A 27,944-nucleotide genomic window follows, 5' to 3' on the forward strand; every position below is an offset into this window, starting at 1 on the left:
TCAAAGTTTTACATACAAATTTATAGGAAAAATCTTTTAAAATCTTCTTCTCAAGAACCACTGAGCCAGAAAAGCTGAGGTTTATATGAAAGCTTCCTGATATAGTGCAGATTCTAAATTGTTAAGATCATGGCCCCCGGGGGTTGGATGGGGCCACAATAGGGGGTCAAAGTTTTACATACTAATATATAGGAAAAATCTTTAAAAATCTTCTTCCCAGAACCACTAAACCAGAAAAGCTGAGATTTATATGAAAGCTTTCTGATATAGTGCAGATTCAGGTTTGTTAAAATCATGCCCCCCCCCCCCCCCCCCCCCCCCCCCCCCCCCCCCCGGGTAGGATGGGGCCACAATAGGGGATCAAAGTTTTACATACAAATATATAGGGACAATCTTTAAAAATCTTCTTCTCAAGAACCATTGGGCCAAAGAAGTTCACATTTACATGAAAGCTTTCTGACATAGTGTAGATTCAAGTTTGCAAAAACCATGGCCTCCAGGGGAAGGTTTGGGGCCATAATAAGGACTACGGTTTTACATGCAAATAGATATGGAAAATCTTCTGATATGGACCAAGGTGACTCAGGTGAGCGATGTGGCCCATGGGCCTCTTGTTGTTTGTATAATTGTATTTATGTATATGATATCCAATGAGCATAGGGCTCACGGAAATAAAGAATCTGAATCTGTTGTAATTTTGAGAACCTTTACAAACACTGACAACCATGTGGTGACTTTCCAGTAGTTGTTGACAGTCTGTCACAGGTAAGTGTTCTTTCCCAGGTGTGAGTTACCTGCATGTTCTATTATGTGGCCAATCTCTCTGGTTGTTGATGTTCTATTGCATGTGTTTTCGTTATATGGTTGTGAGGCTGACCTATAGCCACATTTACTAGATCATTGTTTAACAAAAGTAGAGAACGTGTGAAAATATGACAGATTTTCCTGCATATATAAATTTTATTAATGTGCATTATTAAATACTGATTTGACATGACCCAGTAGACTCATCCAGTTTGAAATATAGAATACAGTATAAGTGGATATTTTAATGAGTATTTAATATTGGCATTATTAGCGACAGTGTTGAGGTCGCTAAAATTGAATATTGCTAATATTTATTCCATATCGGAGGTAATAGCTGTCTTTCTTGGAATTATAAAGTTGCTAAAATTAAATTTCATCAAATATATACACTCTTAATTCATGGACAAATCCCTAAATTTTTGTTTCACTAAGAATACCACTTGTACTGTAGAGCTGTCGACTCTGTTCAACTTGTGTCAGTGAGACTAATAAAACAGAGAGCAAAGGAATGATGGTCTTGTCTGAGGCGATAAAAGACATCTGTTCAAAACTATAAGAAATCTTCTTAAAACTATGAGACATCTTTATAGGACTGTTGGATATTTTAATGAACTAACTCTAAGGAACCTTTGCACATCTAAATCTTTATTTGTGCCTGCCAGTTGCTGTATATAATTGTTCTGCATTTACTGTTGTTTGTGTTTACTATTAGCTAGTTATGCTAAGTGGTTTTTTAGCTTGTCAAATACATGTAAACCAACTTCAGTTTGGCTGGATCTGTCCTTGTGTGGCAAATATCTTGGATATGCCCTTGAAATCATTTCAAAATGTAACCGATGCTTTTAGTGCAAACTTGTAAAATGATTTAATGGATATTGTGAACTAGTTTATTTAAGATTTTAGTGAGAACTTGTATGAATGAAGGCTATGTAAAATCAAATGATTTAATGGATATTGTGAACCAGTTTATGTAAGATTTTAGTGAGAACTTGTATGAATGGAGGCTACGTAAAGTCAAATGATTTAATGGACATTGCTTTTATGTCTTAGATGTTCTCCAACCTTTGTACAACCGAAGCAGTAGAGCTTTAGTTTCAACAGAGATATCTGGGTTTTGTGCAATAATTTGCATGCGAGCTCGTTTTGTTGCTCTGAAGTGTAAAACATGAAAAGCATTATAGATCCATGGTACAAATGATTTACACAAAGATTTATTTGTAATATAGTATTTACAAGATTTACAATACTGTGGAATCATTTTAATTTGTGGGGGCCAGTGTTCGTGGGTAAGCAAAATTTTGCTGGTTCTTGGGGATGTAATTTCATGGGAAAGCAATACGATGTCACTAGGAGAGATAACTCTGCTTGGTTTAAAACAATGGTCGAGGACACGTAAATTCGTGGGTGAAAGTGACCCACAAAATCCACGAACATCAATCGATTCCCCACGAACAATGATGGTTCCACAGTATGCTAAAGTCACTATACTTAACATAAAATGCCTTTTATAGTTTTTCACTTGAGTAAAGTGCACAAATATGGCTGTTAATAGTATTGCATTGATTGGAGGGGCTTTGTGCATAATATTCTAATTGATATCTTCTTGTGGAAAACTGTATGAGATATCTTGTGTCTGTGAAATGTACCTATACCAGGTAAAGTTGTTCAGATAAGCTTGGTAATTCTGTTGTCTCGTTCTTATTAATCACCGAGATCAGCAGATCAGATCTTCCTTTCTCATGTCTCAAGAAAAATGACCAGAAATCAAGAATTAATCATTTTATTTTACTAGTGGTGACCAGTTCCAGATTGGGATCTTGGATATCTTTGGATTTGAAAATTTCACCAGGAACAGTTTTGAGCAAGTAAGATCACATTCTCCATGGAGTATTGTGAAGTTTTTAACGAAATCAAAACACAATTTGCAAATGACATCACGTAATTTGGATCATTTCAGATTTGTATAAATCTGGCCAATGAGCAGATGCAGAGCTATACAAATGAATACATATTCATGAAAGAGCAAGAAGACTGTTTGTTAGAGGGTGTGCCATTGGTGGAAATGAATTATAAAAATAACCAACCAATCATTGATGCCTTCTTGGAGGTAGTGACACATTTTGTGAAATATGATTTTTAAATCCAAACTAGATTAATACCTTCATCAGTATGATATGACTAAATTTTGTTGTAGAAAAATTTAGGAATTCTAGCCATCATTGATGAGGAAAGCTGGTTTCCAAAAGGAACAGATTTTTCTCTTGCCACCAAACTTCATCAGGGACCAGGTATATTATCACTATTAAGTCTTTTTTTTTTTATAGATTTTAAGATAGACTGGAAAAAGACTTTAATTATGAATTAATCTAGGAAGAGTTTTAATAAATTTTTATAAATTGAAGTGAATCCTGTCAATTTTAGGGGCCAAGTTTCCAGAGGTGTACAAAACCCCAAAGGACAAGGGGGCTCGTTTTACAATCATTCATTATGCTGGTGTAGTTCAGTATGACCTGGTGGGTGTGTTGAAGAAAAACCGAGACACCATGCCTAATGCAATCCTCTGTACCATGAAGAGTAAGTCCCCTTGACACTTTAGCTCACCTGAACTAATATTCTTATGTAGAGTAGATCATATGTAGGGTATGATCACATTGTCCATGACTTTAATGCTGATATTCATTTCTCAATAGAGATAAACCACTTCAGTTAATTATTATGGCCTATATATCTTTTGTTTAAGGGATTCAATGCCTACATTGATATTTTTTGTTCTCTCGTTTTGACCAACCTGAAAAAAATGCTTTGACTCAAAATTTACAAAACTTGATAAAATTAATGTGCTCATTAGCTCAGTGATCTCAAAGCCTGATAAAAGTTATAGGCTCATTAGATCAGTGATTGATCTCAAAACCTAATAAAAGTAGTATGCTCACTAAATCATTGATCTCAAAATCTGGAAAAAAATAGTGTACAGGTTTTGAGTCAGTGTACAGGTTATGTGTACAGGTTATGACTGTGTACAGGTTATGTGTACATGTTATGACTTGGTGTACAGGTTATGTGTACAGGTTATGTGTACATGTTATGACTTGGTGTACAGGTTATGACTCAGTGTACAGGTTATGTGTACAGGTTATGACTTGGTGTACAGGTTATGATTCAATGTACAGGTTATGATTCAATGTACAGGTTATGTGTGTACAGGTTATGACTCAGTGTACAGGTTATGTGTACATGTTATGACTTGGTGTACAGGTTATGTGTACAGGTTATGACTTGGTGTACAAGTTATGTGTACAGGTTATGACTCAGTGTACTGGTTATGTGTACAGGTTATGACTCCTTGTACAGGTTATATGTACAGGTTATGTGTACAGGCTATGACTCTATAATTTTCAGCCAGTAACAGCCTGCTGGTGAAGGAGCTGTTTCAAAGCCGTGTCACCAGGACTGGTTCCCTGGCCCCCAGCGCTCGGCAACAGAGATCCAGAAAGTCCAGACAATCACCTTTTGACTTCTTCAAGAAACTGAAGGGAGGTCGATCAAAAAAGGTAACTTAAGGGGAGATAACTAGACAGGTAATTCAAGGGAGGCCATTCTTAGATATCTCAAAGGAAGCCATTCTAAGATGATATCTCAAGGGGGGCCATTCTAAGATGATATCTCAAGGGAGGCCATTCTAAGATGATATCTCAAGGGAAGCCATTCTAAGATGATATCTCAAGGGAGGCCATTCTAAGATGATATCTCAAGGGAGGCCGATTTGAAAAGGGAAATCAGGGAGGCACTTCTAATAAGATATTTCGATAGAAACTGAACTAAACAAGCAAATCAAAGGAGGAGATTTGTAAGAAAGTACAAGGTCAATCAAAACAGGTAACTCAAAGAGGCAGATCTAGAAAGGAAACCTGATGGAAAGGGATCTGAATAGGTAACTTGTTGGTGGTAGATGTGATGGGTCAATACCCTGTGCTTTTAAAATGTCAAGGCCCTTTAATTGGTATTAGAGGATATATTTCTCCACAGTAGTTGTCTGGCCAGGCAAATGTTTGCAATAAAAGCCTTACATACAGGCAGAAAGATTTTGGGACTATTTTTTATTTTTTGTCAGTTTTTTCTGAGAATAGCCAAATTTCTCAAGTTAGCAGTGTGAGCCTTTTATCTTTTTTGTGTTAGTGTGTTGGACTAATGGACTGATGGATTTCTGCTATTTTCTCATCATTTTTTACAGAAACCAATAACCCCTGTGGTGTCGTATGAGAGGAAAGGACCCACAACGATGGCCTATCATTTTAAGGTCAGGAAGTGTTCAGAGATGTAGCGCATGTTTTAAAGTGTTTGTAACTCAGCCCACATCTGTATATCAATAATCAATGACGTATCAATCACTTACGTTACCCAGCCCACATCTGTATATCAATAATCAATGACATATTCAATCACTTACGTTACCCAGCCCACATCTGTATATCAATAATCAATGACATATTCAATCACTTACGTTACCCAGCCCACATCTGTATATCAATAATCAATGACATATTCAATCACTTACGTTACCCAGCCCACATCTGTATATCAATAATCAATGACATATTCAATCACTTACGTTACCCAGCCCACATCTGTATATCAATAATCAATGACATATTCAATCACTTACGTTACCCAGCCCACATCTGTATATCAATAATCAATGACATATTCAATCACTTACATTACCCAGCCCACATCTGTATATCAATAATCAATTTAACGTATTCAATTACTTACATTACCCAGCCCACATCTGTATATCAATAATCAATGACGTATTCAATCACTTACATCAATTTTAGATTTAAAGTATGCCACAACAAACATTGCAGAATGATGTATGCATCACCCATTGACATGTAGTGTATGCTGTATTTGCCCACAAGAACATGGGTGGGACTACATCAGAAAAATACAGTTACTGTTAAACTTCGACATCTCAAACACCGATATCCTGAATACCATGGATATATATCTTGAATACCATGGATATATATCTTGAATACCATGGATATGTTGAAGTGATTTGGGAGTCCCAACCACTTATGCTTTAAGTATTTTACCCTCGATATCTCGAATCTTTGGATATCACGGAAGTTTTATCTTGGTCCCATCGAGTTCGAGATAACGAGATTTGACTGTACTTAGAACTTGTTTTGTTGATGTATAGTGATCAAGCAATTTAATTTATTGGTGTATACTTGTAATGCTCAGTGTGACCTTGAAAACAGTTCTCCTGTGTATTATAGAACTCCTTGTCGGACCTAATGGCCAAAATCCAAACAGCCACACCTCACATCATACGCTGTATCCGACCAAACATCGAGAGAAAACCGCTTGTTTTTATCCCGGAATATGTCCTAGCTCAGATGAGATACACAGGGATTACTGAGACAATCAAAATAAAGAAATATGGATACGCTAGCCGCGTCAAGTTTCGGGACTTTCTAGTTGTGTAAGTCAAAGAGTGTTCAGAGAGTTTCTTGTTGTGTGAGACAATGAGAGTGTTCAGGGACATTCTAGTTGTGTGAAACAAAGGGAGTGTGTCTTCTTCCATTTATTTTCACTCACACCATCCATCGGTGGTACATAAGGTACAATAAAAAATAAAAAATAATGGTAAGTTGTCTTAATTAATCATGAATACACAAAAAACTAATGATATTAAAAAAAAGAAAATGCAAGACATATACATACTATAGCTACAAGCAAAGGAAAAGAAAAAGCAAGAGATATAAGTTATGGAGGACAGACTGCATCATCAATTTTAGTTATAAAGAGACAGACATTTACATTGCAGATTATACTATTTATGGAATTTTCATTTGCAAAATTAATGGTGGAATTAAAACTACACCTTCTTGAAAATGCCTCTCGTGTAGTAATTTTAAATAGAATTGATATCTTATTACAATCATTCACAACATGCTAATTATTTATTTGATATCATTATTTTTTGGTAATATATAATAAAACTTCAAAGGATATAAATTGATCACATTGTGTAGACAACAAATCAAGAGAGATAACTCTTATTCCACTTTTGAAAAGTTAAAAACATGATAAATGAGTAACATAAACACCACTGTGTCCATGTAATTATGCTTCATTAGATAAATAGTATCACATAGAAAGGTATAAAGTAGCCACACCATTACATGTAATTATGCTTCATTAGATAAATAGTATCACATAGAAATGTAGAAAGTAGGGATGTCCAAGCCACACCATTATATTATGATAATAGCTTCTCAATTCAAGATAAATGTCCAAGCTCTTGGTTCTCCAAGATCTTGTCTGCTGCTTTTGTAACCCACCACAACAGGAGTTTCAAACTATTTTTGTTTCAAATTTGGGGAGAAAATGCCAAGCAGAAACAGTGTGTTCAATATTATGTCTGGCTATTTTATCTCCGACTTCTTCGTGGTATTCTTCATGGTATGCACGATTGTTCTTCCTCTTTAGCTGACCTGAGCCATAGGTGAGCTTTTTCTGATTAGAATTTGTTCGGCGTCTGTTGTCAGTGTCATCAGTGTGGTTGTCATTAACTTTTAACATTTTCATCTTCTTCTCTAGAACCTGGGCCAATTTCAATCAAGCTTGGCACAAATCTTCCTTTATTAATAGCTAGAGGAGATTCAAGTTTGTTTTTAAAAATGAAGGGCAATGCTCCCTCGAAAAGGGGAGATAATCAGGAAAGTGCAAAAAAAGGTGGGGGTCATTTAAAAATCTTCTCAAGAACAACAGGACCATGAACTTATATTAATATGCAAGCATCCCCAGGTAGTGCAGATTGAAATTTGTTCAATTCAAATTGTTGGAAGGGGGGGGGGGTGTAGGACTACAATAGGGGATCAAAGTTTTATATGGGAATACATAGGAAAATATCTTTTAAAATCTTCTTAAGAAGAACAGGGCCATCCATGATTACTCATATTGATCTGCAAGCATTCCCAGGTAATGCAAATTCAAGTTTGTTCAATTCAGGGGCCCCAGAGGTAGGGCAGTTTAGGTGATTAAAGTTTGATGTGGTAATATTATACAGGAAATCATTAAAAGGGTTAGCAGGACCACACTAAATCATGTCAAAATACAAACACAAATGTTCCTAAAGTCAGGGGGGAGGGCATTGTTTTGTCCTGTCTGTCTGAAACTTGAACCTTGCTCATAACTTTTGAATGGTGAGTGATAGGGCTCTCATATTTCATATGGTGAAGTAGGTGTTGACCCTTTATAGAAAGAGAACACAAGATGGCTTCATATTGACATTTTCAGGTCACCTGAGTCACTCAACTGACCTATTGTTGCATCTATTGTCATGTTTTTAACTTCTTCCTTATAACTGCCCATCCAATTATTTTCAAATTATGTCCCATAAAGTGTACATTTCAGAATTCCTGCACCCCTGAGACCTTAGGGGCAGAACAAAAATTGCTGTAAATTGACCAATTTTCAAAAATCTTCTGTGTAAGAAAAACTAAATGGATAACAGAGTGCAGGAATTGGTATCACCGTGCAAGGGTCTTTATCAGCACTACAAAGTTAATGGTTATTATGTGAAGCCTGCAGAGTTGACGGACCTGAAAGAGCATAAATCTGTAATATGATGAAATTTTCTGCAATTGATTTATTTTTAACACCAGCATAGATTCGCAAAAATAAGAAACACAAATACAAATCTACAGGCTTTTTACTGAAATTCACAAAAATGTCTTTATCGTTTGAAAGTTTTCATATTTTGAAAAGGCCAAGTAGCAATTGGTAAAAAAAATTTCACTTGCAAAAAAAATCCATCTATGTTGTCATGTTTCAATCATTTATCTTTTAGTAATTTTATAATGTCAACAGAACTCAAGTACACTCTCTGAATACCTGAACCGAAGATAGCAGATCAATAAAGACTTCTCAATGAAATAGTAAAAGTTAATTCAAATAAAGGTCGTGAATTTGTCATCTGGAACAGAGTTGAGTTTTAATGGCTCTGGCTGTCAGAACCAAAGTGGATGATGCAAAATATGTCTCTGAAAGTCTAAACTCACCATTTTACACTCTCACAACTTGAACAAAAACAGCCAGTTTGTAAAATTAAGTACTCACATTAAATTTAGGGATTTACAGTATTTTGTTTTTGATAGGTGCAAAACTTTGATGTCTATCATGATTCCTCTGTTGTTTCTTTGTATTATTTTGTTATTGACAGGTATGAAACTCTGAGGGCTATCACGGTACCTCCCCTATTTCTTTGTATTATTTTGTTATTGACAGGTACGAGACTCTGAGGGCTATCACGGTACCTCCGCTATTTCTTTGTATTATTTTGTTATTGACAGGTATGAAACTCTGAGGGCTATCACGGTACCTCCGCTATTTCTTTGTATTATTTTGTTATTGACAGGTACGAGACTCTGAGGGCTATCACGGTACCTCCGCTATTTCTTTGTATTATTTTGTTATTGACAGGTACGAGACTCTGAGGGCTATCACGGTACCTCCCCTATTTCTTTGTATTATTTTGTTATTGACAAGTACGAGACTCTGAGGGCTATCACGGTACCTCCGCTATTTCTTTGTATTATTTTCTTGTTGACAGATACGAGACTTTGAGGTATTTTGTGGTTCCTCCGTTCTGTATGATTCCGGATGAACAGAAATGTCGAGAGGTCATCAAGTTCTGTGGACTGAGCACAGACGCAGATAGTCACAAGGTATGTATTGACTGAGCACATACTCAGATAGTCACAAGGTACATATTGACTGAGCACAGACTTAGATAGTAACAGGAATTGTGAATTTCATGATCCCAGTGTGGGGCCAAAATGGTTGTAATGATTAAATGTGTGCATAACAATGGAAGATATTTTACTTCTTGATAACTACCCTTCCAATTCTTTTCATATTCAATATGAAGCAAGTTTTGGAAACATAGGACATACCTTGTTAAGTTTAAGGCCTTCTGCACCCCCATGGGCCTTAGGGGCGGTGCTAGAACTGCCAAAAATTGACCATTTTTCAAAAATCTTCTTTACTACTGCACATCTGTAAGTAAAACTAAATGCAGTCATGTAGAGTCGACTAACGCCTCTACTAAAATTGTGGATTTCTTGATCCCTGGGTTAGAGGTTCTGACTCTAGGGCAGGTCCAAACTTAGCATATCATGTTTATGTGTAAAATTAAACGTTTATTAATGAAATAAATATCTTCTTTGATGCTATTGATACTATTAAGGAAAAAAAATTAATCATATAGTTTCTTAGGCTCCATCGCATCTGTTGAAAAGGTATTGCATGGGATTTTTTAAGTCTATATTTGTTTATTTATGTAAATGAGGTAACTCTTGTGTTACAGATAATTATATATAACATTCAGAAGGTATTGATAAAATTATAAGTATCTTTTTGATCAAATAATTATTGAATTTATACTCATTTATGAGCAAGTGTTTAAGAATAAAAGTATACATTTAATAGTATTACTTACATGTATGTAAGTAATGTGAAGCTGTTTTTATAAAAATAAAAATTCTGTTGCTTATTCTATATATGAAAAAGAAAAGGTAACTCATTCTACAGTCAACATAATAAGGAAAGATAACTCCTGTTACAACCAAGTAAAAAAAAATAATAAAACCAAAAATAACACCTTCCTGCCTTATCAAAATTTGAAATTTTAGGCCTGAAAAACTTTCTATTAATTTTTTGTTTTGCCTGAATTGAAACTGAATGGATATTTAGAAGGAGCAGGTAGTAGTCCTTTACTAAAATTGTGTTTATCTATATTAATTCACATTCAACTTTCATTTCTGTCAGAATTTCCAGCAGTTAAAATGGACATAGAACAGAAAGGATATACCGTATAAGCAGAATTTTTAGCGAGGATTTAATTTTGGCATTATTAGCGAGAGCGGTAGGGCTGGGACGATTCAGAGTTAGCTCGATTTGGTTCGGTTTCGATTCAGAACAGTACGGTTAGATTATTTTCGATTCGGTTCATGTTAGGTCCAATTTATATAATAATAGCACAAAAATTAACAATTTTAATGAATAGCATATTTGATTTGATTTTTTTCAAGTTACATAAGTATATGTTGTCATTTGTAAACATCATATCTATTTATAATGGTATTGTATAACTTTGAGAGAAAAAAGAAAACACTGACAGTCTTTTTTAAATTTGTTATATTAATGTGCTGCATAAGTTTTGGATTATTAAACAAATCTATAGTGAATCTAAAATGCATATGATATTGTTTTCATATGTAAAAATTCAACAATTCTATCAATTGAGAGTCTTTGAAAATCTCTCCTTTTTTATTTACTTCTCTCATATCAAATGTCAAATCTGTGTCATTACTTACGATGTTTATTTCACTCCACCACTGACAGAAATGTTATATGTCATGTAAAGGTAAACTGCAATGATCTTACGGACCATATATTCTGTTGGTATCTGAGTGGTGAAAATGCTAACTCTCAACACAGTAGTGATTTAAATCCCTTTTGCATAAAAACCCCCCACATGTTCTGCACATCACTCAGACGCCATATTTGTTGTTTTGGTGTATGTAAATTCTAAACCGAACCGAACCGAAATCCGGAATTTGTAATCGGTGCATCGAATCGAATGGTATGAATCGCGGTGCATCGAAATTTTCGGTGCACCGCACAGCCCTAGAGAGTGGTTAGATTGCTTAAATTGAATATTGCTAACAATTTATTCCATATCAGAGGTAATAGTTACCTTTCCTGGAATTATAAAGTTGCTAAAAATACCTTTTGCTTAATACATATACCCATTTTAATAGAAAAATTGCCAAATTTGTGTCTCGCTAAAAATTCTACAAATACGGGACTATATTTACCTGTATTCATACAATCCTGTGGGGATCCGGGTTAGTATAGGTCCTCAGTAACTCTTACTTACCATAAGAGGCGACTAAATGGTGCGGTCCTTCAAATGAGACCACAAAAACAGAGACCCCATGTCACAGTAGGTGTGGCATGATAAAGATCCCCCCCTGCTCAAAAGCCATAAGCACCAAGCGTAGACCTAAATTTCGCAGCCCTTCGCCATTAATGGTGATGACTCCAATGAGTGAAAAATTCTCGAGAGGGATGTTAAACAATATCAGGGATCGAAATTAACTTTTTTCACTACTAGCAAATTTTAGCTTGTGGATTATTTTCCAACTAGTAAAATTGAGCCTTTACTAGGATTTTTCAATCGATTGCTGTTTTACAGGAATTTAAGAAAACAAGCATGTATCTATATCAAAATACAGGGAAAATCTTTCAAAATCTTCTTTAGAGTGCAATAATAAAAAAATAATATTGAGAATTCTTTCATTTAAATTTTAATGAATTATCAGACAACATACATGTATCATTGGTGCATGATGAGGGTCATAGGGTACACTTTTGTGGCGAACTCGCTGTCCAGAGATCTACCACCTATTTACAAAATCATGGGGTTTGAAATCTTGAAGACTGTTTGCATCAATTCAAATTATATCTTCAAAGCTTTTGGAAATTTCATCTAAAAAATTCTAGTTGGAAAAAAAACGTGAATTCTAAGTGTTTGACTACAGAAGGACACTGCGTGAAGCGTGACACCAACACTTTCATGTGTTGTTTCATGTAAACACGGATGAGATCAACATGCTTGCTATTCAAATCAGACGTCTCTGAGACGCCCAAAGTGTGCATGCAGTAGGCCATCTTCGACATCACTGACTGAGATGACCTTGGCCTTATAGTTATTTATTCGATCAATGTTTACTTTTTCAATATTTGTATATTCATTCTGTAAAGCATTTCTATGCACAAGACAAAATTATTGTAAACTTCAAAGTACAGCCAATAAACCAAGGAAATTCAGAAAAAAGATTGGGTTTTTTTTCACTCGCAAAAAGTTGCGATCACTTGTGATTTTTCACTCGTTATGTCAATTTTTAACTCGCACTTAGCGAGTATTTCCCCTTAATTTCGTTGCCTGAATATACAACCAATCATGTATCATATACAACAGCAGCACATTCATGAGAAATGGCTATCGTTACAATCAGTAGAGATCTCGATATCAAAAATATTGAAGGAGTAAATATTGTTAAATAAAGAAGAACATAGGATTTTTCCTTGCACCGTGATTATGCATTAACTGATTACTTGGGTATACACATTGATTCAGAGATTGGTTGGCTTATACTGTCATATACAACAGTGAGTTGCTTAGTACAGTAGGTCACTATGTCAGGTTTAACTGGATGTTTACAAGAGAGTATCATAGAGACCCTAAGATAACTTTCCTATCCAATACTCTGAAGTTAGAGGGATTCCTATCCAATACTCTGAAGTTTGAAGGATTGCCTTGAAATGAAAGACTGAATGTTGCACTGTTTTTCTGAAGAAAAAAATTGTAGAATGAGAATACTTTGAAAGCATCAGAAATTCTTGATTCATTCATGACAGGTGGGGAAATCCAAGGTGTTTTTCCATGAGACAGATATGAAGAAAATTGATCAAGTTTCCAGTGAAGTTAAAAAAAAAGTTGTAGTCTGTCAATCAGGTAAGTGAAGATTGTTTATGCTATCCAGCCCTTAATGACTATTCCCTGTATGTTATGTAGCCCACAATGACTACTCCCTGTATGTTATATAGTCCTCAATGACTACTCCCTGTATGTTATGTAACACAATGACTACTCCCTATCATTATTGCAAACCTCAATGACTACTCCCTTAATGTTATGTTGTCCTCAATGTTATGTATGCACTTAAAAATTCCATTCAGTGGAAAATCATTAGTTTTGCAAACCTTGATTGGATTGAGCTTATTTCATTGTAACATAATTACAAAGGGATCAGGCACAAGTTCTAAAAACTTAGACAGCCCTCTCCGTAAAACCATTTCTAGCACACAGAATCGTATAGTATGCATGAAAATGGTTTTTAAAAAAATACTCCCATTATCTAACTGAAATTTTTAAGTATCAAAATTCATTTTAAAGCTGTTCGAAGGTTTTTGGCTAAGAGAAGGTATGCTGAGCTTCACAAGATTTCTATGGAGCAGAATGAAAGAAAAGTGCAAGAGTTGTGTCACCAGATGTCGCTGCAGCATGATAAAGTGACCTCCTGGATCCAGTACTCCAGAGATCATGATGAGGGCAGAGTTCACCAGGCTCAAAAGTCCACAGAGTAAGTGTCCGTAAAACGCGAGATTTAGAATATGACATAAGCACTGTCTCAGTGAAGCTAGTCTGAAAGCATAATAAGGAATTAAATAAGACATGCAAATCTCTTTTTTCTTTATACATGTAGTGATGAAAAAAAAATACTGAAATGTCAAAACTTTATTTACCAATGTATGCTGTACTTAAAAGATGATATATCTGAAACTGAATTGATAACATGTTATTTTCTGTTTTCAGGCAGACAGATATCAGTGGGTCTTTGGATAGCCTTGATGATATTCTTAGTCAATATGACAGAGTTCCTGGAAAAGAATCGGGTATGTATCATTTATTGACAGTTGTCAGTAGGTATTTGGACAGTCATGATGATATTCTTTATAGTCAGTATTAGAATTCCAGGATAAAGAGAAGGAGAAGTGGTTATATATAATAGCAAGTCTGTCTCTCCATCCCTCAGTCTGTCTCTCCATCCCTTGGTCCATCTCCATCCCTCAGTCTGTCTCTCTTGCTGTCTGTCTCCATCCCTTGGTCCATCTCTCCATCCCTCAGTCCATCTCTCCATCCCTCAGTCTGTCTCTCCATCCCTCTGTCTGTCTCCATCCCTCAGTCTGTCTCTCCATCCCTTGCTCTGTCTCTCCATCCCTTGATCTGTCTCTCCATCCCTCGATCTGTCTCTCCATCCCTCAGTCTGTCTCTCCATCCCTGTCTGTCTCACCATCCCTTGCTCTGTCTCTCCATCCCTCGATCTGTCTCTCCATCCCTCAGTCTGTCTCTCCATCCCTGTCTGTCTCACCATCCCTTGCTCTGTCTCTCCATCCCTCGATCTGTCTCTCCATCCCTCGCTCTGTCTCTCCATCCCTCAGTCTGTCTCTCCATCCCTCAGTCTGTCTCACCATCCCTCAGTCTGTCTCTCCATCCCTCTGTCTCTCCATCCCTCTGTCTCTCCATCCCTCAGTCTGTCTCTCCATCCCTCAGTCTGTCTCACCATCCCTCAGTCTGTCTCTCCATCCCTCTGTCTCTCCATCCCTCTGTCTCTCCATCCCTCAGTCTGTCTCACCATCCCTCAGTCTGTCTCTCCATCCCTCTGTCTCTCCATCCCTCAGCCTGTCTCACCATCCCTCAGTCTGTCTCTCCATCCCTCAGTCTGTCTCTCCATCCCTCAGTCTGTCTCTCCATCCCTCTGTATGTCTCACCATCCCTCAGTCTGTCTCTCCATCCCTCTGTCTCTCTATCCCTGAGTCTGTCTCACCATCCCTCAGTCTGTCTCTCCATCCCTTGCTCTGTCTCTCCATCCCTCAGTCTGTCTCTCCATCCCTTGATCTGTCTCCATCTGTCAGTCTGTCTCTCCATCCCTCTGTCTGTCTCCATCCCTCTGTCTCTCCATCCCTTGCTCTGTCTCTCCATCCCTCAGTCTGTCTCTCCATCCCTCTGTCTCTCCATCCCTCAGCCTGTCTCTCCATCCTTCAACCTGTCTCTCCATCCCTTAACCTGTCTCTCCATCCCTCAGTCTGTCTCTCCATTCCTCAGTCTGTCTCTCCATCCCTCAGTCTGTCTCCATCTCTCGGTGATGTGTTAGACTGTGTGACAGGAAGTGATGTGTTAGACTGTGTGACAGGTAGTAATGTATTAGACTGTGTGACAGGGAGTGATGTGTTAGACTGTGTGACAGGTAGTGATGTGTTAGACTGTGTGACAGGAAGTGATGTGTAAGACTGTGTGACAGGAAGTGATGTGTTAGACTGTGACAGGAAGTGATGTGTTAGACTGTGTGACAGGTAGTGATGTGTTAGACTGTGTGACAGGAAGTGATGTGTTAGTGTGACAGGTAGTGATGTATCAGACTGTGTGACAGGTAGTGATGTAATAGACTGTGACAGGAAGTGATGTGTTAGACTGTATGACAGGAAGTGATGTGTTAGACTGTGTGACAGTTAGTGATGTAATAGACTGTGACAGGAAGTGATGTGTTAGACTGTATGACAGGAAGTGATGTGTTAGACTGTGTGACAGTTAGTGATGTGTTAGACTGTGTGACAGGTAGTGATGTGTTAGACTGTGTGACAGGAAGTGATGTGTTAGTGTGACAGGTAGTGATGTATCAGACTGTGTGACAGGTAGTGATGTAATAGACTGTGACAGGAAGTGATGTGTTAGACTGTGTGACAGGAAATGGTGTGTTAGACTGTGTGACAGGGAGTGATGTGTTAGACTGTGTGACAGGTAGTGATGTATTAGACTGTGTGACAGGAAGTAATGTATTAGACTGTGACAGGGAGTGATGTGTTAGACTGTGTGACAGGAAGTGATGTGTTAGACTGTATGACAGGAAGTGATGTGTTAGACTGTGTGACAGGAAGTGATGTTTTAGACTGTGTGACAGGAAGTGATGTGTAAGACTGTGTGACAGGAAGTGATGTGTAAGACTGTGTGACAGGAAGTGATGTGTTAGACTGTGTGACAGGTAGTGATGTATCAGACTGTGTGACAGGAAGTGATGTATTAGACTGTGTGACAGGAAGTGATGTATTAGACTGTGACAGGGAGTGATGTGTTAGACTGTGTGACAGGAAGTGATGTGTTAGACTGTGTGACAGGTAGTAATGTATTAGACTGTGTGACAGGGAGTGATGTGTTAGACTGTGTGACAGGTAGTGATGTGTTAGACTGTGTGACAGGAAGTGATGTGTTAGACTGTGTGACAGGAAGTGGTGTGTTAGACTGTGTGACAGGAAGTGATGTGTTAGTGTGACAGGAAATGATGTGTTAGACTGTGTGACAGGGAGTGATGTGTTAGACTGTGTGACAGGTGAAGTGTTAGACTGTGTGACAGGAAGTGATGTGTTAGTGTGACAGGAAGTGATGTGTTAGTGTGACAGGAAGTGATGTGTTAGACTGTGTGACAGGGAGTGATGTGTTAGACTGTGTGACAGGAAGTGATGTGTTAGTGTGACAGGAAGTGATGTGTTAGACTGTGTGACAGGAAGTGATGTGTTAGACTGTGTGACAGGAAATGGTGTGTTAGACTGTGTGACAGGTAGTGATGTATTAGACTGTGTGACAGGAAGTGATGTATTAGACTGTGTGACAGGAAGTGATGTGTTAGACTGTGTGACAGGGAGTGATGTGTTAGACTGTGTGACAGGAAATGATGTGTTAGACTGTGTGACAGGAAATGATGTGTTAGACTGTGTGACAGGAAATGATGTGTTAGACTGTGTGACAGTTGAGAAAGTGGTGAAGGTTAAGAATGCAATTAAAAAATCCCAAATTTTGAACAAAATAAATGATTTTTCCCCTCTAAATCCACTGGTCTTGAATTGAGTGAACCTGTTGTAAGAGGCTATGGTCAGAATCCATTGTTTAGTTAGGAAATATAGAAAATGGTTATATCTATCTTGTTAAATTGCATACTGGCTACTAATTATATACTGGCTGCTAATTTATTGTCACTATTTGCAAACACTGAATTTCAGTTTAGTTCAGTTTTAAAGATGTATCTTGGGGTTAAAAGTGCATGGGCCGTTGTATGGCTGAAAATTTTACATATCAAGAATCTCTTCAAAACAACATACTAAGAATTAATGAATATTCTAAAGTATTTTAAAGTTGAAATGGTCATGATTGAGCTTGGAGTTGGTGTTTGTCTTATGGGTTCCTAACATTAGTAAAAGCTAGGTGACTCAAGCTAGCATTGAGGCCTATAAATCTCATTTCTTTGTAGTATGTAATTTAAAATGAACTATTTCCTCTTTCAAAAGAAAACATTTATGCTGGTTTGCATTTCATTGGATTTTTTTTTAAAAACAAGGGAAAGGGAAAACATGAAAGTTGCTTTTAATTATGTAATTAAATAAATTGACATGCATTGGGCTCTGTCTGATGTTTGTAAAGTGCCAGTGAATTGGTGCATTTTTTTTTTACATGCACCATGAAACAGACTGACACAAAAGAGTCAATTAGATTACCCCCCTTCCCAGTATATCTTCTTCACTCATCAGAGAATTTAAAAGACCAAACAGCAGAGTATAATTAATGAAAAAAAACCTCCTGATTGACTAAACATCTGTTGGCTGTATCAATATACCTGTCTATCTGCAGCCCAGCTATTAGATATTTGTTTTCAAAGCACTGGAGCATGACAATTTGTGTTCCATTAAGTGCTGAGAACCTTCAGTCGCACAGATGGAAGAAAACTGTTAATGACATTACAACCTAATCAATAACCTCAAAGGCAGCAGGCCTCATAACATTCATGCAGTCTGGAGCTCCTCCCCAGCATGTGCATAAGCACATGCGAGACAGTTCTCCCCCCCTGTCCCTGTAAAATGGTACAACCCACTTGATTTTCTAGGACTGTTGAGACGCACATGTCACTAATTATAGAAAATAGAAATTTTGAGACTGTGGTGTATTGACGGATAGTCCCTGTTGTCAGCAGGTCATCTGGGGTTACAAGGTGAATGGGGAATTGTACCGTCACTCAGGTATGTCAGGGGAAACAGGAGACAATATGTCAGGGGGTCCCCTCTCTATTTCAGTCTGTCATTGATTTCTGTCTGTAACTAGTGTGTTTTCTCTCTCATCCCATATCTCACCAAGAGGACAATGGAATTTACTGCATAGGACGACCAGCTTTAGAAGTGTTAGAGGGATACTGGTGTCATTTAATCTGTGAATCAGAGAACCCGATTCTGTGTCACTGTAACTGGAGAGAAGCTGTTTAACCTTTAATCATAATAATTAGGCTAGTTTTGCAGATGTATGGGAGATGTGTATTGATTTTCATTGTGATGCTTAACTGCAAGGAATCTTTGTGGAGGATACTTCATTGGAAAGTTGACATGCTCAATTCATCATCAAAAGTGCACTATAACATGAAAAAAAAATGTTTATTACAATTTTGATAATATCTGACAGGCAAATCGGAGAATTTTTTATAGCTTTTAAAACATAAACAAACATACAAGATGCATTCACACAGTTGGGGTAATAATAAGACGAGTAGCATTTTGAAGTAACAGCAATTGAATTATTTTAAAAATTAAGTCTTTCAATAAGGCAAATGGAGAAATTGCAGAACTTTTTACTTGTTCTGTTTCCGATATAGATCTGACCAAATTAAGACAGGTGTTTTTGAGATATCAGCTGTTTGTCACAATGTCTGTTTAATCAATTCATTAGAGTCGGCTTCCCGACATCTGACAATGGCTAATGAATAAAAACAACCAACAACACACAGCTAGAAACAGCATCAGGATACAGGGTCAGATTCTGGATTCATTGAACTCGTGAATTATAAAAATCTGGCCTGAAAATTTCTGAACACTATGCCTTATGTGTGGTGACTTTGTGAATTATCACACAACATCAGTGACACCATTAGTTAAACACTCAGGAAGAAATCTTCAGTTTTACAAGAAAACACTACTTGATAAAAGATTGCTGTGTACCTCAGAGAGAGAGGAAGGAAGCTCTCAATCTAACTATGTGTTTTCTTACTATAATGTGATAAAAACATTTTCTTTTTGGCGAGTTTTAGATTCACACGTAAGTTTTTGATTTGATGTATAAATGAATTTAAAAAATTCACAGATAATTAATTGAAGTTAAAATTAACCTCATTTGTGTTTAATTACTTTCCTGTATCATATGATATTAAATGATTTGTTTCACAATTAGGAGGTCTACGGTGTTTTGTAGTATTTACAGGGTCAGTGTGTTTGTCTGGAACATGATGATTGTACTCAATTCAATTTTAAATTCAGTCAATTCAATCCCAACCAATTCTAAGTCACAAAATTTCATGATGATTGGTTTTGACCTGAACTTCTTTTTCAAATAATCTGTGTCCCATAGAGATCTGGGTTAGAATAGGTCACTAGTACCCCTTGCTTGTTGTAAAAGGAGACTAAATGGGTTGGTCCTTCGGATGAGACCGCAAAAATCGAGGCCCGGTGTCACAGCAGGTGTGGCATGATAAAGATCCTTCCCTGCTCAAAGGCAGTCGTAAGCACTGAGCATAGGCCTAAATTTTGCAGCCCTTCACCAGTAATGGTGACGTCTCCATATGAGTAAAAAATTCTCATGTGGGACGTTAAACAATATACAATCAATCAAATAATCTTTGCACAAGTTACTTAACATCATGATGGAACATTAATTTTCGAATATGATGGAACTCGTCTCTAACTTTGTCCCAGTAATCGAGGGTGGGCGGTTATCAGATGGTTCAGAGGTCATCTACCTGTACTGTCTACCTGTATGTATCTATAGATACAGGTATTTTGTTTAGAGAACAATTTTTATGCCCCCTTCAAAGAAGAGGGGCATATTGCTTTGTCTGTCGGTCGGTCGGTAGACCACATGTTGCCCACTCAATATCTTGAGAACTATTCACTTGATCATAATGATATTTCATATGTGGATTGGTTATGAGTAGAAGAGGACCCCTATTGTTTTTCAGGTCAAAAGGTTGAAGGTCAAAGGTCAATCTACTCTGGACATGGGAATATACTGTCCGCTCAATATCTTGAGAATCTTTGCTTGACAGACATCAAACATGGTACACTGGTACATCTTCAGGAGAAGATGACCCCTATTGATTTTGAGGTCACATGGTCAAGGGTCAAACTGGACATAAGAATAGACTGTCCGCTCAATATGTTGAGAACCCTTTGCTTGACAGACATCAAACTTGGTGCACTGGTACATCTTCAAGAGAAGATGACCTCTATTGATTTTGAGGTCACATGGTCAAAGGTCAATGGTTGAACTGGACATAGTAATATATTGTCTCCTATATTTTAAGAATTATTTGCTTGATTGACAGTAAACTTGGTACGCTGGTACAGCATATGGAGGAGATGACCCCTATTGAATTTTAGATCACATGGTCAATACACTCTTGACATAGGAAGATATTGTCTGCTCATTATTTTAAATTGATGATACTACTATCAATTAAATGATGCATGTGTATAACCCTTTTCAATATTGCACCATGGGGGCATATGTGTTTTACAAACATCTCTTGTTTTCTGGAAAGTTTGTAGAAAATGGTATGTACTGTATGAATCTTTGCATTTGAACCTGTTTTCAGATTCATAAAATTTTGAGAAAATTATTTTCGCAGATTTTTAAAGAAGGATTTGGATGCTTATAAGGTTGAAGGCTTGGGGTCTTAATTGAGGTAGTGTGAATGGAGATGATTGGTGTGGTTTGTGACAATGGATGTAGTTGTACTAATATTGCAGAATAAAATGTCTACAAAAAGCATCAAAAATTGTATGAACACCAAGGATATAATTCTTGAGCGATTCTAAAGTGGAATTTAGAGTTATTTCCTTGTGGAGTTAATGATGCTAGGCAACCTTGTCAACCAGTGTTACACTATAAATCTTGTGTTTTCAATAACCTTTCAGTGTTATTGTACACATGATAATAAATTAAGACTATTTTAAAGGGACTGGTTCACGATTTTTGATAAAAATATTTTTCATTTTTGATGTTAAACATTAGAAATATAGCTCATTTAATGTTGACAGCCAAAATTTTGACCTTCTGAATGCAAGAATAAAAGTAATATTTTAGCCTTAAATATGTGTTATGTAAACAAAGACTCAAGTCTTTTTATGTAAACAAACAAACAAGTGAAATATTGATTTTGTAATATAATGCATCTTAATTTTGCATAGTCACACATTTAACTTTTAGATGACACATTTCACCCCAAAAATGCTTGAAATGTGAAAGATATAATAATACTTAGATAGATATCCATTTCTCTTGAAAATTTCGTAAACAATAGCATACCGCAATCTGTGTTTACGAAACAAATAATAAACTCTCTAAAATGAGATTCTTTGATGATGTATAACCTTAATTTTCATGTGAAATCTTTCAAACACATTAGACAGTAGATTTTGATCATTAAAAGTGAAAAACAAAATTTTGGGTAAAATCGTGAATCAGTCCCTTTAAAATTTATTTTCAATGAAATGAAGCAAGACATATGAAATATATACTAGCAGAAAAGAGAAATTTTGTATCATTTTATATGTGAAAATAAAAAAAAAATAAGATGGGAGGGAATGTCATTTAACAAAGACATTGTTTGCAACAATTCATAACCCATTTATTTTTGTAAACGTCTCATAACTTCATTTCAAAACACTCCAAAAACACTGGTATTTGGATGGTAATTCACAAAGCTAAAATTCAGGCAGATGACCACCATTTGCACTTGGTCACCAGCCTGACAACAAGGCCTGATTGATTAAAAGTGTTCAAAAACATGGTTGAGGGATGTTATTTCAATTGTTGGTTAAAGATTGGCTCAGATCAACCAACATAACTGGTGGATTTGGTAGTATCATCTATACAGCTCTCCATTTCATTTCAGACATGCACAATTGGTGACCAATGGAGGGTGATGGAGGGGGAGGGGCTTGAGAGGGGGGGGGGGGGCAGCTTGCCAAAAAGTCATCATTCTGTTGAGTGAGAAAATCCCTAACGACACATGCTTTATGTTGTATGGAAATTAGTTTAGTCTGCCCTATTCAAAATCTTTACCATCGTTGGTTGTTTTTATTTTTTTATAAATTTTTGCAATACTATATAATATTATGCTTATTTTTGTTATGCGCAGTTTCTTTTCTCTATTAGAAATGAAATCATTAGATTTCAGACTTCTTTGATCTTGTCTGTCTATCATCGTAGTCCCCCCCCCCCCCCCCCTCCCTCCTCCCCCTTCCTCGAGTCTTTTGTTCAAATGAAAATAAATTTTTTAGAATCATTTTTTTAAACTCCAAAATTGCATTTTATCTGCCTTTTTGACATATGTACTCATTACATATCATCATATTTTTCATCATTTTAATTAGATTGACCCTGTGAGCCATCTTTACTTTATGCCCCCCCCCCCCCAAAAAAAAAAACCCATCAGATATATTTTATTTTTATACATTCATCAAAATCACCAAACTTTACATCAATGACACACCATGTAAATATTTTTGGTGCAAATTGGTGATTAGTAATGTCCAAGGACACATAGGGTGGTAGATGTTTAATTAAATAATTAATTTGCTATCAGCTATTAATTTCAAGGAAACCTTTTGGTGTTTAATTATTCTACCAAGGATTTCTTGCTGAAATGGTGGCTGTATTTTGGGTGATGACACCTGGTAAATCCAATAAAATTCCAAAGATAACAAAAGTAAATTGATTAATTACCAAATTTTCTAAAGCCTGTTCTAATGTAAGTCTCCTACATCTTTGAAATCAACAAGTGTACCTAATGCAGTTAGGGAAACTTGTGGCCCTCGTTATACCTGTCAGCATCCACAGCTACGAATTACAAATTATTTAAGTACAATATTACAGAAAAGAAGTAAATAATCAGACTAATACGTTTACCAAAGTCAGAATAGCATATAACTACAAGTATGTCACTATAACTACAAGTATGTCACTACAATGTATAACTACAAGTATGTCACTATAACATATAACTACAAGTATGTCACTATAACTACAAGTATGTCACTATAACTACAAGTATGTCACTATAACATATAACTACAAGTATGTCACTATAACTACAAGCATGTCACTATAACTACAAGCATGTCACTATAACTACAAGTATGTCACTATAACATATAACTACAAGTATGTCACTATAACTTATAACTACAAGTATGTCACTACAACATATAACTACAAGTATGTCACTATAACTACAAGTATGTCACTATAACTACAAGTATGTCACTATAACATATAACTACAAGTATGTCACTATAACTACAAGTATGTCACTATAACATATAACTACAAGTATGTCACTATAACTACAAGTATGTCACTATAACATATAACTACAAGTATGTCACTATAACTTGTAACTACAAGTATGTCACTACAACATATAACTACAAGTATGTCACTATAACTACAAGTATGTCACTATAACTACAAGTATGTCACTATAACTACAAGTATGTCACTATAACATATAACTACAAGTATGTCACTACAACATATAACTACAAGTATGTCACTATAACTACAAGTATGTCACTATAACTACAAGTATGTCACTATAACTACAAGTATGTCACTATAACTACAAGTATGTCACTATAACTACAAGTATGTCACTATAACTACAAGTATGTCACTATAACATATAACTACAAGTATGTCACTATAATTACAAGTATGTCACTATAACTACAAGTATGTCACTATAACTACAAGTATGTCACTATAACTACAAGTATGTCACTATAACTACAAGTATGTCACTATAACTACAAGTATGTCACTACAACATATAACTACAAGTATGTCACTATAACTACAAGTATGTCACTATAACATATAACTATAAGTATGTCACTATAACTTATAACTACAAGTATGTCACTACAACATATAACTACAAGTATGTCACTATAACTACAAGTATGTCACTATAACTACAAGTATGTCACTATAACTACAAGTATGTCACTATAACTACAAGTATGTCACTATAACTACAAGTATGTCACTATAATGTATAACTACAAGTATGTCACTATAACTACAAGTATGTCACTATAACTACAAGTATGTCACTATAACTACAAGTATGTCACTACAACTACAAGTATGTCACTACAACTACAAGTATGTCACTACAACTACAAGTATGTCACTACAACTACAAGTATGTCACTATAACTACAAGTATGTCACTATAACATATAACTACAAGTATGTCACTATAACTACAAGTATGTCACTATAATGTATAACTACAAGTATGTCACTATAACTACAAGTATGTCACTATAATGTATAACTACAAGTATGTCACTATAACTACAAGTATGTCACTATAACGTATAACTACAAGTATGTCACTATAATTACAAGTATGTCACTATAACTACAAGTATGTCACTATAACTACAAGTATGTCACTATAACATATAACTACAAGTATGTCACTACAACTACAAGTATGTCACTATAACTACAAGTATGTCAATATAACTACAAGTATGTCACTATAACTACAAGTATGTCACTATGGTGCTGCATTGGTGCACTGAAATATTGAATAAAAATAGGAGGCTGTCCAAAGAAGACCACCCCTCTTTTTTCTCTCAGACATATCCTGCTGTGAATCTTAAGAAATTGGGAGGCAGAATTTGTATATTAGGTGCACAAGATGAATTCTGTAACTGTATAGTCCCACCAGACTCTTCTGTATAGTGATTTATACAGTTAAAATCTGTCACAAGATTTCCCTGTAAAGTTATTACCTTAAAGAAATAAATCAACTAATGCCTTTTTTGTATAAAGGATTCTTGAACTTGACAGCATGCTTTTGTCAGTTGACAGAAATACATATGTATACTGTGTGATTGAGAAACTTGTCTGAGTTTGTAAATCCTTCATTTTCTCTAATTCAACAAAGCTTTTATAAGGTGGCTCATTACATCAAAATTTTATTTAATGGCTCATTATATGAAGTATGATAACTCACCATTAAAAAGTGATACAAGCTCTCAATTATTTCATTTTTTGTGATTTTTTCAGGAATGATAAATAAATGCAATTTGTTTGCAAATAAGAGATTTTAGAGTCCAAGTAACAAAAAATTCGTATAAAGTAATTAAGAGCTGTATCGCGCTTTCGATGGTGAAATCATGCTTGATACGAGGTGCTGAAGTGAGACAATAGATAAAATTTTAATCTAACGAGTCACCTTAAAGACTTCAACTTTTCAGGGTACATTTTCCTTTGAGTGGAACAATGTTTATCTAATGATGACAATATTTATGCAACCTGAGACTATCCTGGTGATATTTAAAGCTCTGTACATGTGTATTTAGTTGTGATAAGAGTGCATGCAGTCGAGGGTTGATAAGGTCGAGCATTGTTCCTGTAAGACGTCCTGTTGTCATCACACTAATGAAATACTCGCCAGAAAAAAATATTCAAAAATAATTAAATAATGTGGTTTGTACATATTTTCACTGTAATTATGATCATTGTAACATAATGTCATATTGAATTTGATAAAATGTATACTAGTAGATCAATGAAAAGAGGAACTGAAATTAAATGAAGGGTAGATGCACAAAATAAGTAAAAATTTATAAAACTAGCATGCCACACTCTACTTTGATGAACAAAGAAATCTATTTTTTTATTTCCTTTGTATGATTGTTGTATGAGCAATTGTCAAGTGATGTCCTATTAGATGTGTGTACAGCTTCATAGAGTGTGTTAAGCATTCATTTTTACAGGACTGGATTTGTCACTGCGTAATAGTACAAAATAACAGTGGATTAGACAAACGGTAGCTGTGATTGGAAGTGTGTATATGGGAATGAAGTTAGCTTAGGGAAATGTTATTTTGTGTGAACATTTTGTCAGAGGAATGGATTTTATTTTGAGTCTCTTCATGATGTAGTCCTCGATTGAAGAGAGAAGGTAAATTCATTTAGTTTATAGGGATGGGGATGATGATGATGATGACAATGTTGATGTCTGTTGTAACTCTTGCCTTCATTCATTGTAAATATCTTTTAAGGACCTATCGATGAATCTGAAAGGGAATACAAATTTATCCCACCATGTCTAATCGTGAAATCAATGATTTTAGAACTAAATATTCGGGGCCACTTCTTCTACTTCTGGTTCCTTTTTATTGATTTAACTTAACATTACATTCATAACATACAACAGACAAGTTTTGCTTGTGAGCATTTTCTCCTTAGATTAAGGGGTAAATAATAACACAAAACTTAAATGTACAGACCATTTTACATATTTTAGTTAACAATATGTAACATCCATGATTCATACATAATACACTAATCATATATATATATATATTTGAGAGAGGGAGAGAGAGAGAATTTAAGGAATGTAAGTAATTTTGAATTCATATTGGTGAATTGATTGGTAATCCTGTTTCATTTGTTGTTGTTGATGATGATAGTCTACTTCTAGATGCTGTGTAAGTTGATATGAATATATTTGAAGGCAATGATTGATGCTGATAACTGATGTTTCAGATGATACCGAGGATGACAGCGAGGAAGACACCACTTACGCCGATATTGCCAATGTAATGTCTGACATGAGTGTTCAACACAGACGAGGGTTACCTCCCCCTCCCTGTGGGGCATTTATCTCCCCTGACAGCCCCCCTCCAAATCCTAGGGAGATGTACAGTCAGTCTGGGATTTATGATGTCATACCAGGGGAAAAGGTAAAATGTGATGAAAAAATGGCAGATTCCTTGTGTTTTAATCCGCGTGATCCGTGTGTGTTAATCTGTGTGATCCGTGTGTGTTAATCCATGTGATCCGTGTATGTTAATCCGTGTGTTTATCCACATGATCCGTGTGTGTTAATCCGCGTGATCCGTGTGTGTTAATGTACGGATCCTCTTAACAATGATAAGTGTGTATTAATGTACGAACCCTCTAACAATGATAAGATTATTTCTAGCTCACCACCCAAACAGAAGAAAAAGATTTGCTGGATAACAATAAATGATTTTTCCTCTCTATGTAACATGAGGAAAGCACTTTTATCAAAAAAAAAAAAAAAAAAAAAAAAAAGAAAGTAATGCATGTAAGAGTGTTGTTTTAATGTCTGAGATGATGGTGTAAATTTTTGATGATGAATTTTTTTCAGGCCACAAGGAGACCTCCTCCACCCAAGAGAAGTTCCAGTACAAGACTTAGCTCAGGACGAGACAGGGTGAGTTTCATCTCGGCTATAATCAGGCTCAAGTGAGTTTCATCTTGGCTGTCATCAGGCTCAAGTGAGTTCTTTCTCAGCTGTCATCAGACTCAAGTGAGTTCTATCTCAGCTGTCATCAGGCTCAAGTGAGTTCTAT

General features: G+C 35.9%; 1 protein-coding gene across 8 annotated transcripts in view; it reads left to right on the top strand.

The window, feature by feature from the left end:
- LOC125660033 (unconventional myosin-XVI-like) overlaps positions 1 to 27,944 on the top strand; it is a 95,707-nt gene that overhangs the window by 29,132 nt on the left and 38,631 nt on the right. For all 8 annotated transcript variants that reach the window (XM_056149753.1, XM_056149752.1, XM_056149755.1 and 5 more), the window contains exons 19-31: positions 2,600 to 2,672; positions 2,765 to 2,914; positions 3,002 to 3,095; positions 3,229 to 3,381; positions 4,207 to 4,358; positions 5,039 to 5,104; positions 6,093 to 6,298; positions 9,434 to 9,548; positions 13,309 to 13,405; positions 13,847 to 14,033; positions 14,267 to 14,346; positions 27,112 to 27,308; positions 27,740 to 27,805. In XM_056149753.1, the coding sequence (XP_056005728.1) occupies positions 2,600 to 2,672; positions 2,765 to 2,914; positions 3,002 to 3,095; positions 3,229 to 3,381; positions 4,207 to 4,358; positions 5,039 to 5,104; positions 6,093 to 6,298; positions 9,434 to 9,548; positions 13,309 to 13,405; positions 13,847 to 14,033; positions 14,267 to 14,346; positions 27,112 to 27,308; positions 27,740 to 27,805 (1,636 nt within the window). The remainder of the gene's footprint in view (positions 1 to 2,599; positions 2,673 to 2,764; positions 2,915 to 3,001; positions 3,096 to 3,228; positions 3,382 to 4,206; positions 4,359 to 5,038; positions 5,105 to 6,092; positions 6,299 to 9,433; positions 9,549 to 13,308; positions 13,406 to 13,846; positions 14,034 to 14,266; positions 14,347 to 27,111; positions 27,309 to 27,739; positions 27,806 to 27,944) is intronic.

Source organism: Ostrea edulis, chromosome 9 (assembly GCF_947568905.1).
Source record: "Ostrea edulis chromosome 9, xbOstEdul1.1, whole genome shotgun sequence".
Classification (NCBI taxonomy): Eukaryota; Metazoa; Mollusca; class Bivalvia; order Ostreida; family Ostreidae; genus Ostrea; species Ostrea edulis.